Source organism: Xenopus tropicalis, chromosome 1 (assembly GCF_000004195.4).
Source record: "Xenopus tropicalis strain Nigerian chromosome 1, UCB_Xtro_10.0, whole genome shotgun sequence".
In the NCBI taxonomy this organism is placed as follows: domain Eukaryota; kingdom Metazoa; phylum Chordata; class Amphibia; order Anura; family Pipidae; genus Xenopus; species Xenopus tropicalis.
Genome location: NC_030677.2, coordinates 50,103,101 through 50,118,743, shown reverse-complemented (window position 1 = coordinate 50,118,743; position 15,643 = coordinate 50,103,101). Strand labels below are relative to the sequence as shown.

Below are 15,643 nucleotides of genomic sequence, written 5' to 3'. Positions count from 1 at the left end.
AAACGCCACATCTGGCATTAGCCTAAAGTAACCCAGAGCCTGTACAGGGTGGTACCATATGGGGTGTATTTATTAACACATGAAACAAACATCACCGGTGATGTTCCCATAGCAACCAATCAGATCTTTGTTTTTGCTCTCTAACTTGTAGGTGACTATTCAAACCAAATTGCCGATTCGCAGCTATGGGAAACATCACCAGTAATGTTTGTCTCCATTTTTAAAGGAGAAGGAAAGGTTAAATCACTGGCACTCCCCAGAGATTGTAATCTCCTGATACCCCTGGCCAGTGCTCCTGTTAGGAGAAAAATGGCTCGTAGTATATGTACGCAAGCCCCTCCCTTCCTGCTGTCTTCTTTCATCAGAATCTTGGGGGCCAACGGATGCGCAGTTAAGCGGAAAAGACGGATCACCTGCATACACCCCCGCCAGTGCTATGAGCACCAAACACGGGTTTTAGGTAAGTGAACATTTTGGCACCCCCAGTAAAGTAGATTTTCCATCTCCATTAATAAATATGCCTCTATATCAGCACAGGACAATATTAATATTTCATTAGCATTGCACCATGCCATTTCTAGTTTGACCTTAGGTAGGCAGAGAGTCTATTGAAAAAAACATGGAAAAAACAGTGTAAAAAAGAAAATCCACATTCTATGTATTATAGCCATGCACAGGGGCAGCTTACATCCAGCTGTCTGACCCTACCAGACAAATAACTGGACAGAAAGAGGTGTGGCTCTATGTGCCCCCAGGCCAGAAGGTTCCCAATACATGTGTTAATGGAGGCCATCAAAGCTAGCTGCATTTTCTTTTGAACCAACACATTCTATGAGATGTTATTGTAAAAGCCGGCCGATTCCAATGAAAACAGCAAAACTAGCTGCCATCATCATTTCATGTTGCCTCTTTGGGCTACTCTTCTACAGAGGGACAATAGTCTGCCTTCAGAAACACACATGCAGTCAAAGCCATACATTTCACAAAGGTTATATGGGGAACAGCCACGTAAGCCTTTTTGTTACTGTAAAAGAGATTTAACGTGGGCAGGGAACTGGCACAATTATTATGCAGTAATCACACCCGTATTCCAATTTAAGTGTTCCAAAGTGGAGTGCAAGTGAAGGGTATTTATTAATAATCAATTCCATAGAATTTAAAGGACATTTCATACCATGTTTTATCTCTGACTGGAGTCTAGTAATATGTACATAAACATTTATTTCATGTTGCAATATTTCCTTTTGATTCTAATGACTATGCCCTGAAATGCGATTTTTCCATTATTATTAAGCTCTCTGTACAGTCAGCTTTTGTTTCGTTATGCCAAGCAAATTCTACACAGCTGTCTTATGTATTTTTCCATTCGCATGTGCTCGCTATTGTCTAGAACACAAGTCTGTATACAATCCTGCTCGCTGCTGCAGTCCACAGAGAGTATGGGAATGTGGGAAAATGAGAATGAAGCCATATATACCATTGCTAAGGAAGAGCGGATATTACAGCTAACAAAACAATGTTGGTGTCTCTGATTTTTGGAAAGGGGGACTACTTAACCTCTTGCTTGCTGGCTCTCAGATATTTCCATACCAATTGTTGCCACTAAACACAGAGATTGGCACTGAACAAAGAGGAACCCCAAAACATCAAATTGGCACTGCTGCCGTCTCGCTACTTTTGTGCAAACAACTTAGAACCTATATTATGTGGCACATGAAGGGTTAAAGCAGCTTTGTACAGATCAATCCAGAAGGGGCTACTATGTATGTCTGTTACTCAAACACTGATTGTGATTAAAAACGTGTGCCCACATAATGAAAGCCTCATTGTGCAGTTACTTGAAGACGTTTAAATGGACAAAGATGGCATCAACTTTACTGTCACTTTTTTTCTTGTACACTCTATGAGAATACATAGGGACTCATATCATAAATGATTGACTCCTTAAGACTTACTGGCCCTGGCTTCTCATTAGAGAAATATAACATAATAGAAGGGTAATGGAACATGATAAGAAAGGTTGAAACCAGCCAGACTGGAGAAGGACTATGATCTCCCATGACTGGACTCCCATGATCCAATCATTAGCCTGGAACCCAAATGACTGAATGAGTTTAATTAGGCCGAATACATAGGTGGCCAAATCGGTCACATACATGCTTCTATGGGTTATCTCCCTGAACAAGCAGAAATTTCCAGGCATGCTCAGCTTTAAGGCACAGCAAAACACTCACACTGATCCAATAATACTTTCACATTGGCTTGGGGAAATAAACACAATGTAAATTAACTGCACATTCACTTCTTAATACATCCACTAAGAGTTTATGGAATTCATGTGCCTTCACATTTGGGGAAATGTAATAAAAGTCACAAGTTTGTAGTATGTCTAGCAACCCACAGCAACTAATCAGATGTTTGTGTTTAAGCGAGTGACCAGTAAATTCCATCAGCTGGCCTCAAATCTCATGCAAATTTGAACTTCTTTCTTTAAACATGCCACTGTCTATAGCCTTCATCCACTTCTGCATGCAATGAATGAACTCTACAGAGCAGGGGCTGGCAATCAGTGGAAAAATTGCTGCTAGCCAAAACTCTCAGCACCCCCTGTGGAGCTGTAGACCAACAATAGCTGCAGGACCGACTGTTTCCCCATTCCTAACAACATACATTTAGACAAGTCATCACTGTGATAACAGTACAGCATTTTTTATGCAGTGCAACTGGCATGTAGCTTAGCACTTATAAGAGACACACAGCTGCAATTACATAGCATTTACAAAATAATGTATGAACTAATTTAAGTCATATCCAGAATCTAAACTGCACATGAATGATTATTTAAGCCAATGAAGAATATTGTTGTAAAGTGAGCTTTAGGTTAGCATTACAAAGACAAGCTAATAAAAGCATTGGAGGCCTTGCAGCCAACATTAGCACAGACCTCATAGACAGCTGCTCACAATAAGCAAACGCTTTTCACGCAATCATCGGACAGATGTTTGGCATCACACTTACAAAAAAAAACTTTTCCGATCCTGACAAAGCATTGCAGCAGAAAATCCTTAGATATTCAAACAAATCTGTAGCAAGATTAGCAGTGTCAAAGGTGGGCGAATTTAGCTCAATCTCGACGTTACATCCCAAAGGGACATGTGTCAAGACTTCCGCCCCTGTACAAAGAGTAACAAAAATGGAAACAGGAATGTCAGCAATATCTGCACACGCTGTAGCTCTCTGAACCATGTAGCTTCGACACTGGGAGAGTTATTTTCCGAAACTTGGCAATAAGCAGTAACATGGGATCATAAACATTTTTTATTGTCCAATTTTAAAAACTGTGACTTAAAGGGATACAGTCATATAATAAAAAAAAGCTTCTTTAAACAACGTGTAATACGAAGTAAAGCAGAGCAAGGGAAGTGGAATTTTGAAAATTCAAAGCAACTTTTCAGCTTTGCATAGACAATTAACTTTCATGGCAGGTAAATGTCTTTTACTTTCTCACTGACAAATAAAAACAAATACTACTATGCTGAATTTAAATATTCATATTTATAACCAAATACCTGTTTTAGCTTTCTGTTGTTAAAAAAAATGGTAGCACAGAGGTACCTTAACAGAACTGAGTAAAAAAGTAAAAACTGTTGTATGGATGCCTGAGAGTTCATGGCCTGAGAGTTGGCGATATATAATATAAAGAAATAAAATTAAGACTTATACTAACATTTAATTTTAATGAACAAGAAAAGGCTTTACTCACTGGGGGTGCCCTGGGTTGTGTGCATGTGCAGTAGAGTAAAATCAGAACTTGGGACAGTAAAAGCAGAACCTTTGCTCTACTGAGCATGTGCATAACCCAGGTCAGCAGCAAGGATTCCGGAGGCAGGTAACACAATGGCGGTACAGCGCTCACTAGAAAAGACCACCAAGCACTTTTAATTGAAGATGAGTGGGATCTGAGGGTTAGTGATTATAATCACTAGGGGTGCCTAAAAACAGCACCCCCAATTATTAAGCCTTTCCATGTCCTTTAAAGGTGAATTACCCATTTAGGTCTAAACTTTTTTAGACTGTTTTGTTTAAAGTAAAGCAATAACATAGCCTATCTAGTATAAATAAATTTAAAGCAACTGGACTTGTTAAGTAATCATTGAAGACGTTTCACTACTCATCCGAGCAGCTTCTTCAGTTCAGTAACATAGCCATTTTCTTACTCTTGTTTATTTTAAAGATCAAAGAGGATGATGATATTAAGATGACAATGACACATAAGGTTCTACTTACCCTTACTGGAGGACTTCGTGCCTGTATCCTCTGTTGCCCACCATGAATATTCTGTGCATCATTTAAGCCACAATTAGTAGTTAGACTGCCTTGTGCTCTTAGCACATTTGTGCTATTCCCAGCACTGCCACCAACCCCTGCTTTTCTTGGTCTCTGCTTTATTCCATCCAACAGTCTCACTAGTAGGATGTTGCTCGGAAGTTCATCCACCCCACACTCCACCAGAGTCCTGCACTCTGGGCAGCGCAGCTCATTGCGAGAGCTCACAATGCCCAGAAGGCAGCGCTTGCAGAATGTGTGTTGGCATGGCAAGACTTTAGCAGAGGCATCAAGTCTCTCAAGACACACTGGACATTCTAAGAGGTCCAGTAATGCTGACTCATCCATGGTTTTATCGACACAGTTTTGCATGGAAAGAAGCATTTGTAAAAGATTCAGAGCTGGTCTTGAAGAAAGCTGATTATGTGATATCCATGCCTCTCTTCGTTACCTTAAAGACAGGAAGGAAAAGAAAAAGTCTTGAGACATTCATAATTGGGCAATAGCACTCCTATTATTTTTCAGTATTACATTTGAGCAATTTTATGCTGATGCATTATGCACACACACACTCAGTATGAACTTTAGGTTTCATTCACGTTAGATTAGACTGAATTGCTGATGCATGTTTTCCTATTTATCAAGATAAATATCATATCAATTGCAAGATTTTTGTTTTATAAACAGCATCTATAAAAATAAGATGTCCTACAGATTAACATGCACCTTGACATGACATGAATGACATAAATCAGGCATAAGCATTAGGCATGTCTTTGAGGTCATCATAGATGAAGGGAGAAGGAGTGCTCAGAATAAACAAGGAAATTAGTAGAGTACAGTAGTTGAACTGGCTGTAATAAAGAAACAAAATAAATCTGAAAGCAGGGAGAAAGGTATTTAAGTCTGATATTAATTGGGACACCTGGGAAATCCCTTCAAGAGGTCGGCATGTTCGCTGAACTTGGGTAGTCGACTACAGTCAACTGCAACCTAGTGCACCTGCCCAACTATAGCTAGCTGGCTAATAGGATAAAACTGCATTCACTATCAGAACTAGGTTAGGGATCCTGCTAAAACTGTTGATGCATAAAACAGTGGTGTTAATGACAGAATTATTGAAATTAGCTCTTTGTAATTGATTATTTTTGAGTGTGTGATCATGGTGTTAATGAAAAAACAATAATCGTGATAAAATTACACTTTTTTTCCCATGCTTTTTACTACCAGGGCCGGAACTAGGGGTAGGCAGAAGAGGCAGCTGCCTAGGGCACAACGATTGGGGGGCGCCAAGCAGGAGCCTCTCCTGCCTACTCCTAGTGCTACTTTGTCATTGCCTCCGCCGCTTGTCATAAGCGGCGGAGGCAATGACCGATCTAATCGCTCCGCCCCCCCCCCCGAACCTTCTCCTGTGCTTTGGCGCGCATGCGCCGTTCGGGGGGGCGGAGAGGTGGGCGGAGTTGGCCGACCGTGTTGCCTAGGGCGCCCGGTCGGCTTGGCCCACCCCTGTTTACTACCACTATTTTTGGCGTATATCATTTTACAAAGCATTAAGATACCAACCCAATGTTGGACTGGCAGACTAGTGAGTTTATGAGAACTGTTTATGCAGGCACTCAAGGCTTTGGCACAATTGCACGTAACCTATGACACTAGTGTAATTCCCCACTTATATTACAGTGTCACCCACAGTAACCTGCATCACTTAATTCCCTCCTATTTGTGTCTGTAAGTTACCCTGCCATTTAGATTGTAAGCTCTATTGGGCAGGTACCACCATCCTCTTGTCTCTTTCATTTGCCCTGTGAAATCTTAAATGCAACTCTACTTTTTATTTGCATTCATTATTATACTTTGTATTTATGTATCTATTATTTTAATGACCCCGTTTATTAATTTATTGCTCTGCTGTACAGTGCTGCGTACATAAGTAGAGCTATATAAATAAAAATATACACACATACATCCCGCAGTTAAAGTTCCCAGCAAAACCCTGAAAACATTAGAAATTTGGTAAGATCTTTTACTATGTGATCTAACTTCCACTACAGAACCAAGCTTTTTTACCTGCTAACCCACAGAGAAATTATTGCACTATACCAAAACCTTCACACATAATAATATATATATATATAGTTCTTTTCTTTTACTCTGGGCTCAAAGAAAACAAACAGTCAGTACGGTTGTGCACATAAAACGTGCTTACTCAGTGCTGCCTCAGGCCATTTACATGCTCTTGCACTAATACACTAACACCCTTTGCTTTCACCGGCACTCACACTTATAGTTATTTGTATGTAACTGGCATGTTTGATATATACACTTGTTTATTGTACCGCGCAGTGGAATATGTTGATGCTATGAATACAGTGTTAATCTCAATCAATACCAATGCCTGTACTGGTTATAATATGGGTACCAGACGAGAGGAAACCACAACCCTTCTAACAGAAGGACTAGATAAATTCATTTAGCTATCTGTTTCTATGGAAACCAGTCACAGGAACAAAGATTCCTGTTGCCAGCCCTTCAGTGTGGAAGGAAAAGACCCTTCACCACAAAAGAAAGGACACAGAGTGTGGAGAGTGACAGAGAGACACAGTAAGGCACTCACAGATGTCCAAGTGCCAAAGAATCCAGGGTTTGTTTAGCACAGAGTTAAGGCTGGGGAAGCACAGGGGTTAATCCCTCCCATTAACCCAGCCTTGGTGTATGGGCAGTTTCACATGCTGCCTTTCCCTTTTGCTATGGTAATGCAGGGGAATGTGAGAGAGTGTTACCCAGGACACTTCCTGCTACATGTTTGGAGCATGAGTATAGTGAACGGGGTGGAGCCATTCCCACGTCTAGTGAAAATTCCATATCGCTTTCTCCTCTTCTCACCTGAAGCAATGAGATTAAAGTTTAATGAGCTCTGCCAGGGGATGATACTATGGCTCCCACTTCCTTCCTCGCAGCAGCAGTTGAGAAGGCAAATGATCCAGGGATCCTTGTTTATAGCTCTGTTTACTTATAAATGCTGTCAGTCACATTAAGGGGCATATTTATAAAGGTGTATAAAAAATCTTCTAAATCTAAAAATTACCAAATGTCTGCACATTAACACAAAGGTGCCATTACAACAAACACAGAACCTTACACCACTTTTGATACCACCAATTCCTTGCCACTAGATTTTGCCCCATTCACTTCAATGGGTTGCGACAGGGCTGAGGTGGAGTAAAATCATGGTGTAATTAGCAGTTAGGCTGGCAAAATACATGACACACCTTTATAAATATGCCGATTAGCTCTTTGTAATAGATTATGCCTAAAGGACATAATTCATGTGTAAGCACAGTGGAGGAAATATACCAGTTATTTGACACCAACTTTTAAACTATATCATAGGTGTAAAGTGTCTTACAGAGCTTTATAAATGTGCCCAATATATTATGTACCTGGTAGGTCCAACTGGAGCTCCTCCATGTATTGATAAACTACAGCTTCCAGGATACCATTTCAGCCTCTGGCTCAAGGGGAATGCTGGGAGCTGCAGTACAACAACAGCTGTGAGGAATCAGCTTGGGCATGCTGGATAATAAAAATGAAGCATAGCATTGGCACCCAGTACAGTTGGTATAATATTAGGACTGCTCCCAATATTATACAAACTGTACTGGGTGTCAGTGCTATGCAAGGGAAGTCCAAACTGCAGCCCTCCAGCAGTCAGGGGATGAGGGCAGATAACAGTGCCACATTCGCTGGAGGGCAGCTTCAAGCAATCTCTGTTACTGTGTAATTACATGATTAGAAGAGAAACAGGTCCTGCAGGACTGCTCCTCTGAACCCCAGACCACCCCAGTTAGTGAGAGCAGGCAGTGACACCCACCCCCATTCCAAAGTAGACCCATCAGCCTTGCTAACATTACACTCCCCTTGTCTTGCCAAAGTGCGAGCAGGCACCAGGCTGCCAGGAGCCAGCACTGACCTGCAGAGGAAGCCCAGGGCTCGGCACTGACCTGCAGAGGAAGCCCAGGGCTCGGCACAGAGTTGCACAGGCTGCGCGATCACTTCTCTCCGGGGATTTCAAGAGCCGGGGGAAGACCTACAATCCAAAGAACAGACTATGGGGATCCACTGAGCCCCTCGGTGTCTCCTGTGCCTTTGTCCCTGCGGCAATATCACTGAGTGTGTGCCTGGGTCTCTCCCATGAACTCCCTCCTTCTCCTCCCTGCCATCCGACAGGAGCACGTCACGGCTATGGGAGGGGGAGCAGGGGGAGGAGATGGGCAGGGGCTCCGGCTGCCGCTGCTGAACGTGGAATGAGAGAGATGGGATGGTGGCTATGGAGCAATACTATGGGATATACCAACTGCGCTGACTGTGAGGGTATGGAGCATCATTCCATATGCGCCTCACGGAGCTCTTTCTGCTGCTAAGCCACGCATAATGGATGATCCAGCAGATCCAGATATACCTATATACTTATTATATACTAACAACCCCATGTGTTGTGTAGGCACTACAACATTACATATTTTAGTTTATGACACTGGGTTTATCGGTTTTGCCGAAATATTGTTTTTATCAGTTGCTGGAGCTTATTTAATAAGCCTGAAACTAAGGGAACAAACAATCTTCATTAAAACTCAATTTGTTTCCACACAATTGTGAACTGCTGATTTTGTCAACTCCTAACATCAATCTGTGGGGCATATTTATTATGCTGTGTAAAACCAATTTGTAGAAAAAATGATGTAAAAAGGTGTGTAAAATGGAGAAGATCACAGCCCGAACGCAAGGTTTTACGCCATTATTTTACGTAAGATCCAGCGGAAGAAAAAACTTGTAAAACAATTACGCCATTTTTACGCCGGTTTTTACACGGCAAAGCCTGGCGATGTGTGGCAAATTTACCCACCGATTTTTAGACAGCATAATAAATATGCCCCTGTGTGTGTACATGTGCCTGCAAAGTATCCCAGCTGTGCCTCAGCCTCATAGACAAAGCCCTAAGCCGGCTGGGCTGTTAGAAAGTGCCTGGCAATACAATACAGGCTCCTTCAGTTTGTAAGGATACCCGCCCTCCCTCCGGAGCAATCCCCATCTCACCTATGTGCTGCAGCAGCGCTAAAACTGGGTCAAATAAGCTATAGGATTCAGGGATGGGTTTTATGGTGACCTGGTTTCACCTGATCGGTCTCATAGGGCACCTCAAGCAGGAGGGTATTCACTGAACAGTATGATACTTTGGGCCTGTGTTACAAGCAGCAGCAGATAAAGGGAGCACTGTATTTTCTAATTGCACAGGGCACTAATTATAAAACAGTTTCCTTTTCTAAGCCATGATCTAATACACACACGATGAATCCTGCATACAGCAGAATGTGGAACACTCAGTGAACACACATAATATAGGATTTGAAGGGATACATCCACCCACTATACTAGTAGCTATCAGACTTTTTCCCTTAAAGGAATGCTTTAATGGGAAAACATTTTTTTTTTCAAAACATGTCAGTTAATAGAGCTTCTCCAGCAGAATCCTGCATTAAAAACAGTTTTTCAAAAACACAGATTTTTTTAATATTTAATTTTGAAATTTCACATGGGGCTAGCCATATTCTTCACCTACACCTGGACCTACAGAGGGGCCTTAAAAAGGGTAAGGGTCGGACAGCTACTAGTATAGCATACACTATACAGGAAGAATGCTCATAAGAATATATAGGATTAGCTATGCCCAAATGTCATCTTAATTTGCTCTAGCCCCCCCCCCCCCAAGGGGGCTAGACCCACAGTGCGAAAAGCACTGGCCTATACAAACACTTTTTTTAAAGCCCATGCATGAACATATTTACATTTTTCCTACCAGAACTTTGTAACTTACCTGTATTCTATATGTGAGCCCCTTTCACATCAGTGCAGAGAACAATGTATGCAACAATTTGATTGGTTGTCAAGGGTTACTGCCCATGGACAATTTTGCCCAGTATTGATAAATAACTGTCTCTCTGGACTTAGTTGGCAGTTTATTGGCCCAAGTATGGGTCCCTCCCACTGGCTACAAACTTGGGCAGCTATCAATCAAAACTGGGCAGCTACCAAGGAGTATATCATCCCCCAGTGCTCTAGCGCATGATCTGACCATTGGCCCTTCATCAAAAGAAAGGAACAAGGCCACCTTTAGACAATGTGCCAGGAATTGCCTGTGGACATAAGTGAGGGGGTGATGTTCTGTAGGGATAACTATAAGTCAGTGATCCCCAACCAGTGGCTCGTGAGCAACATGTTGCTTACCAACTCCTTGGATGTTGCTCTCAGTGGCCTCAAAGCAGGGGATTATTTTTAATTCCTGGCTTGGTGACAAGTTTTGGTTGCATAAAAACATGATGTACCACCAAACAAACCCTCCTGTAAGCTGAGATTATGCATAGAGGCTACCAGATAGCTAATCACAACCATTATTTAACACTCCCATGATCTTTTATGATGCTTGTGTTGCTCTCCAAGTCTTTTACATTTGACTGTGGCTCACAAGTAAGAAAGGTTGGGGATCCCTGCTATAAGTGATAAGGCGATTGCAGTTGCACTTAGAACTTAGACTGCTCCATGGGCATTATATTTTTTGACAGCAGAAGCAGTGGTGTAAGGCAATAGAATTATAAACCTGGGACAGTGCTATATATCAGTACAGGGCACAAGTGCATTGGCCATATCAGTTGGCTATAAATACATAATGGGGGAGCAAAAACATCTAGTAACCTTTTCTGTTTTTTAAGGCAACGTAACAAGAGGTTCCAGTTAAATATTGAAGTTATGGCTGTATGGTGAGTAAATGTGTTTACATTTTACACAAATGTGTAAACTTGTTTTGTGTTAACACTAATGCTCAAAGACTTAAGGTGCCCATACAGGTGAAGATCCGCTCGATTGGCGAATCTTTTAACCTGCCCGATCGATATCTGGCCAATTTGAGGCCAGATATCGGTCGGCCATTCCCCTCGTTCCTGCCCCTACACGGGCCAATAAGCTGCCAAATCAGTCCAAGGGACCGATATTGGCAGCTACAATCAGGGAGTGTATGGCCACGTTTATGGTCATGTTTCTTGTGCCTGCATGTTTCTTTGTGTTGTCTAATGCTTTTAAGAAAAACAGTATCCTACCATTGCGAAAGTGAAAGAGCCAAATCAGAACCAGGCACTGTAAGGAGTTATGGCTCTCCGTATTGTGTATCTCACATGGGAGAATGGGATGCAGATGGTACATCTTTAGACAAATAATATAGACCTGTCTGGCAGGAGCCACAAATAGAAAAGTACAATGTATGGTGCTGGAGATAGTTGTTTGGTATCCCTTCATTAATCTCCAGATAAAGCCATATGTAACAAAGATTGTCTGGAGGCTGTGTGGCCAGACAGGCCCTTCAAGCTTATAAAAAGGACATTGCGTCCAATCAGTTTACTACATGGAAAATTTGGAAACCACCATATATATATATTTTTTTTTTTTTTTCACATATATAGTGCCCACACATTTATTATTAACATTTATTTATAAAGCGCCAACATATTCCGCAGCGCTGTACAAAAATTCTGCAGCACTTTACATAATTTACATCAGTCCCTGCACCAGAAGACCATACGAGTCTCTATCACTTTCACCAGAGTCAGTTTTGTCAAAAGCCAATTAACCTGTCTGTATGTTTTGGAGCATAGGAGGAAACCCACATGCATACAGAAAGAACTCAAGATTGAACTCAAGACTCCAGTGCTAAAAATAGCATCCAATTTCCATTGTGCTCTATTTATTAATTTGTTAGGCCATGTTTTTATATAGTTACAAACCTTTATATAGTTACAAACATAATAAATAGGCCCCTAAATGCAATCAAGTAGGGATCCAGGACAAATAACAGACCTGAAAATGAATAAATGTTTTCTGACAGACAGCCCTACATTTACATTACAAACCAAATTTCAAAATACTTTAAACTGACATTTGTCATGAGAAACAGATATAGAAGGCAAATCCATATGTAGATGTATAAATAGACTGGAGAAAATAGAGCTTTTCTGTTCAAGCAGTTATGATAATCCTTGCCAAATATGCCTGAAAACCAATCTGTTCCTAGGTGTCCTGCACACAGAACAAGAGAACAATTCGAAAGATGAAGTCAGACTTCCCTCATTACATATTTCCAGAGCATTCTTCTTAAATATTAATTATTTTTGATGGCAGGTCAAACCTCACATATATCTATATTTTTTTACTAATTTAAAATGATCTGTGCTACATTTATAATTTGTAGAAGCATTTTATTATTATATTTAAACCCCAACCTTTCTGTCCTTTCTTCCCACCCTTAGTATGCATTAATATGCATTTCTTTTTTTTGTATTTATGATGTTTATGATGTAATTGGCTCTTTGCCTATCGTATCAGTTGTAATCTGTATGTTCAGTGTATATTCCATTTAATGTATAGCTCTGCAAAATATGTTGGTGTTTTATAAATACTTGTTAATAATATTAATTCGGTTCGGTTACATGAAAGAGAGATGTATGCTGTAACCAAACCAATGAATTGATATATGAAAAGAGATCTATTAATTAGGTGCTAATGGAGACATAGAGATGCAATGAGGTCTTAGATACTTATTGCAAAAAAATTTAAAAGCAATTTAAAATAGATTGTCCAGATCTGATTTCTGAAAAGGTATTGTGGGTATTTTTAAAAAAAAAACATTACCTCTTGTTTTTTTCCCTTTCCATGTAATTAACCGTATACATCATGTAAACCTCATGTGTTCATTTTATTCTAAAAATGGAAATCTGTGCTTATTATTCATTTTCCCCTCTCTTTCTTTGCTGTCGTTACTTTCATAAGCAAGACCAAATGAAAGGAAATGAAAACTAACAATTCAATGATTTCCCAGATAATTTCAGGTCTAAACAAAAGAACAGTGACTTGTAAGGTTAGGTTAAACCCCCCAGCAGGACTTGAGGCATCTAATGAGCTGAAACCTAATTTGATGGGGAGATAAGGTTCTGTAACAGCACAGAATGAAGCAAAGCAGGAAATTAGAAAGACAGCATTAACACTGTTTCATGCAGTGGACTGAAATAGGACAAAGGTTGTTTTATTGTTACAGACAACTTTATATATGGGAGTTATAGTTAATTGAAAAGTGAAACTCTAGATTTGTAGGCTCACTGGATAAATTTGTGCATTTTTGAAGGAAGAGTCCTGGTTCTTTCAAAGGCTAGCAGTACATGCAAGACCTATAGTCACTACATTATTCTGTATTGGTAGAGACCTCATCCCTCTATTCCTCTCTGCCTTCCTGGCTATATTTGCCTCAAGTATCTGGAGCGTAGGAGACAGAAATACTGCAAGATGATGAATCCGCATGAGGAGCTGAAGCTAGCAATGTGCTATAGCATTTCTGCCAGAGATGAGTTGCATAGCTATTATCCACTGACCTTCCTTCGTGCCCCCAGGGAAAAGCACTAAATCAGGCCCCACCCCCTCCAACCTGTCTCAGGAACAAGTGGAGGCAGATAGGATCTCTGATAAAACGCACAGTTCTGGAATAAAATACATGCATTCCCTACAGCTAATATGCATTGGGGATGTAAGCATAATGCTGGAAAAAAATAAATTCCATGGCGAAGGTATGGTATCTTTTATGTGGAAATTATGGGAACTGGGGTTTTTCAGATAAGAGGTATTGTTATGTTATGTCTAGCACCATCACTGAAAAACATTCCAACAGGAAACCAGTTTTATTGCCATTAGAATGGACTATTACTAGCTTAGTTAATATCAAATACAAGGAACAGGCTTATTATATCAAAAGGAAAAGCAAATCAGTCAAAAATGAAGAATTTGTTTAAACAAGACATTATGATAAAGCATTTTCATATTTTGGAACTCTGGATAACAGGTTTCTGTATATTAGATCCCATAAAATATATAAAAAAGCAGAATCTGTAACTGAATGAACAGTTGGTTCATTGTGAGGGGTCACCCGTTTTTTGGAGGGGTTCTACACCCCCCATATTGAAAAGAGTTTCATATAATAGGTTATATAATATTGGTAAATTCAACCTATTGACAAGTAACATATACATATGTTTTTAACAAAACATAATTATAGATACCCTATTTTTCTAAAAAAAAAGCATCCAGTCCATTTTTAGTCCCACCAACCAATCAGAGAATTCCAATCAAGAATTCCAACATTTTCTACGTACAAAAGGCAGTGAAATTTACTTGACTTGACTATATCCCAAATGTATTATTCTCAGTTCTATTGCACAATAACACATCCAAAAAAACGCCCCTTAGGCGCATGACACACAGGGTATTTTAATTGCCCCAGTCCTTTCAGTGCAGTTGCCTCAACAAACTTTACATGTGGTGGTGTGCGTGTATCCCTCTGAATGTGGAATTCAGCATTCCTGGGAGATAACTTGCCCACAGGCACAACTGTGTGCTTTAGACCACAAATTTCTCATTAAAGTTAATGGGAAGTACTGACTACAGGGCAGGGTGTTTTGCTTACTGCTATACCGCCTGCCATGGGTCTAATGCATTTCTGCACTATACAGCTTAATCATAGATAAATCCGCTAAACACTATCCTCTATCTTGTGAAAATCTAACAATCACAAGGTTGCTCATTCAGTTACCCACCCCCCTTTATACCTCACAGTGCAACATCCAAATAACTACTGGCCTGTCAATAGGTTATTGGGCTCCATGGCAGAATCATTTTAGGTCCCACATATTTAAACTGTTTGTCAGTTAGTGCCCCTCTGGGCTTAGCCCCTCTGGGCTTAGTCACTTGGTAAAGTAGTTACTCCCCTTTACCAAGAGGTATAGAAAATGGGCTAAAACTATAGACCTAAAAATTAACATTCAAAAATGCTTTCAGGTTCTTCCAAGTTTCTAATAAGTGTGAAATATTTTTGATAACTGTGTGTTAATGAGAGAAGCAGGCTAATGTCTACTCACACAGTGATGTAATGTTTGTCCAGGAAATACAGACCGAGAAATGCCTGGCAGCCAAATGCATATTGTCAGCTCCTCGTTTCATTCTTGGCTATTGCCTCACTCATGTTCTCATTCACATGGTATAATGAGTTTCGCTCTCAGTGTTTCATTACAATCCCAGTCTCACTACCATATAGGACATTCTAATAGAAATTTTCATGGATATTTAAAGGACCAATAGACAAGGGGGCTTGGGAGGCTCCATCCTCTTCCTTACAGAGATATGTGGTGAACATTGTAATCTTGGTTTTATACTAGAGAAGTTGGTGAACAAC

At 40.4% G+C, this 15,643-nt stretch overlaps 1 protein-coding gene across 4 annotated transcripts in view; it reads right to left on the bottom strand.

Annotated features, from left to right (window-relative positions):
* The window catches only part of sh3rf1 (SH3 domain containing ring finger 1), an 84,990-nt gene extending 76,339 nt beyond the window's left edge, over positions 1-8,651 (bottom strand). For 2 of the 4 annotated variants that reach the window (XM_012961866.3, XM_012961878.3), the window contains exons 1-2: positions 8,328-8,651; positions 4,288-4,777 (exon numbers count right to left, since the gene is read on the bottom strand). In XM_012961866.3, coding sequence (XP_012817320.1) covers positions 4,288-4,710 — 423 coding nt within the window. In that variant the 5' untranslated portion in view covers positions 4,711-4,777; positions 8,328-8,651. 4 annotated transcript variants of the gene reach the window in all.
* Between the last annotated feature and the right edge of the window lie 6,992 nt (positions 8,652-15,643).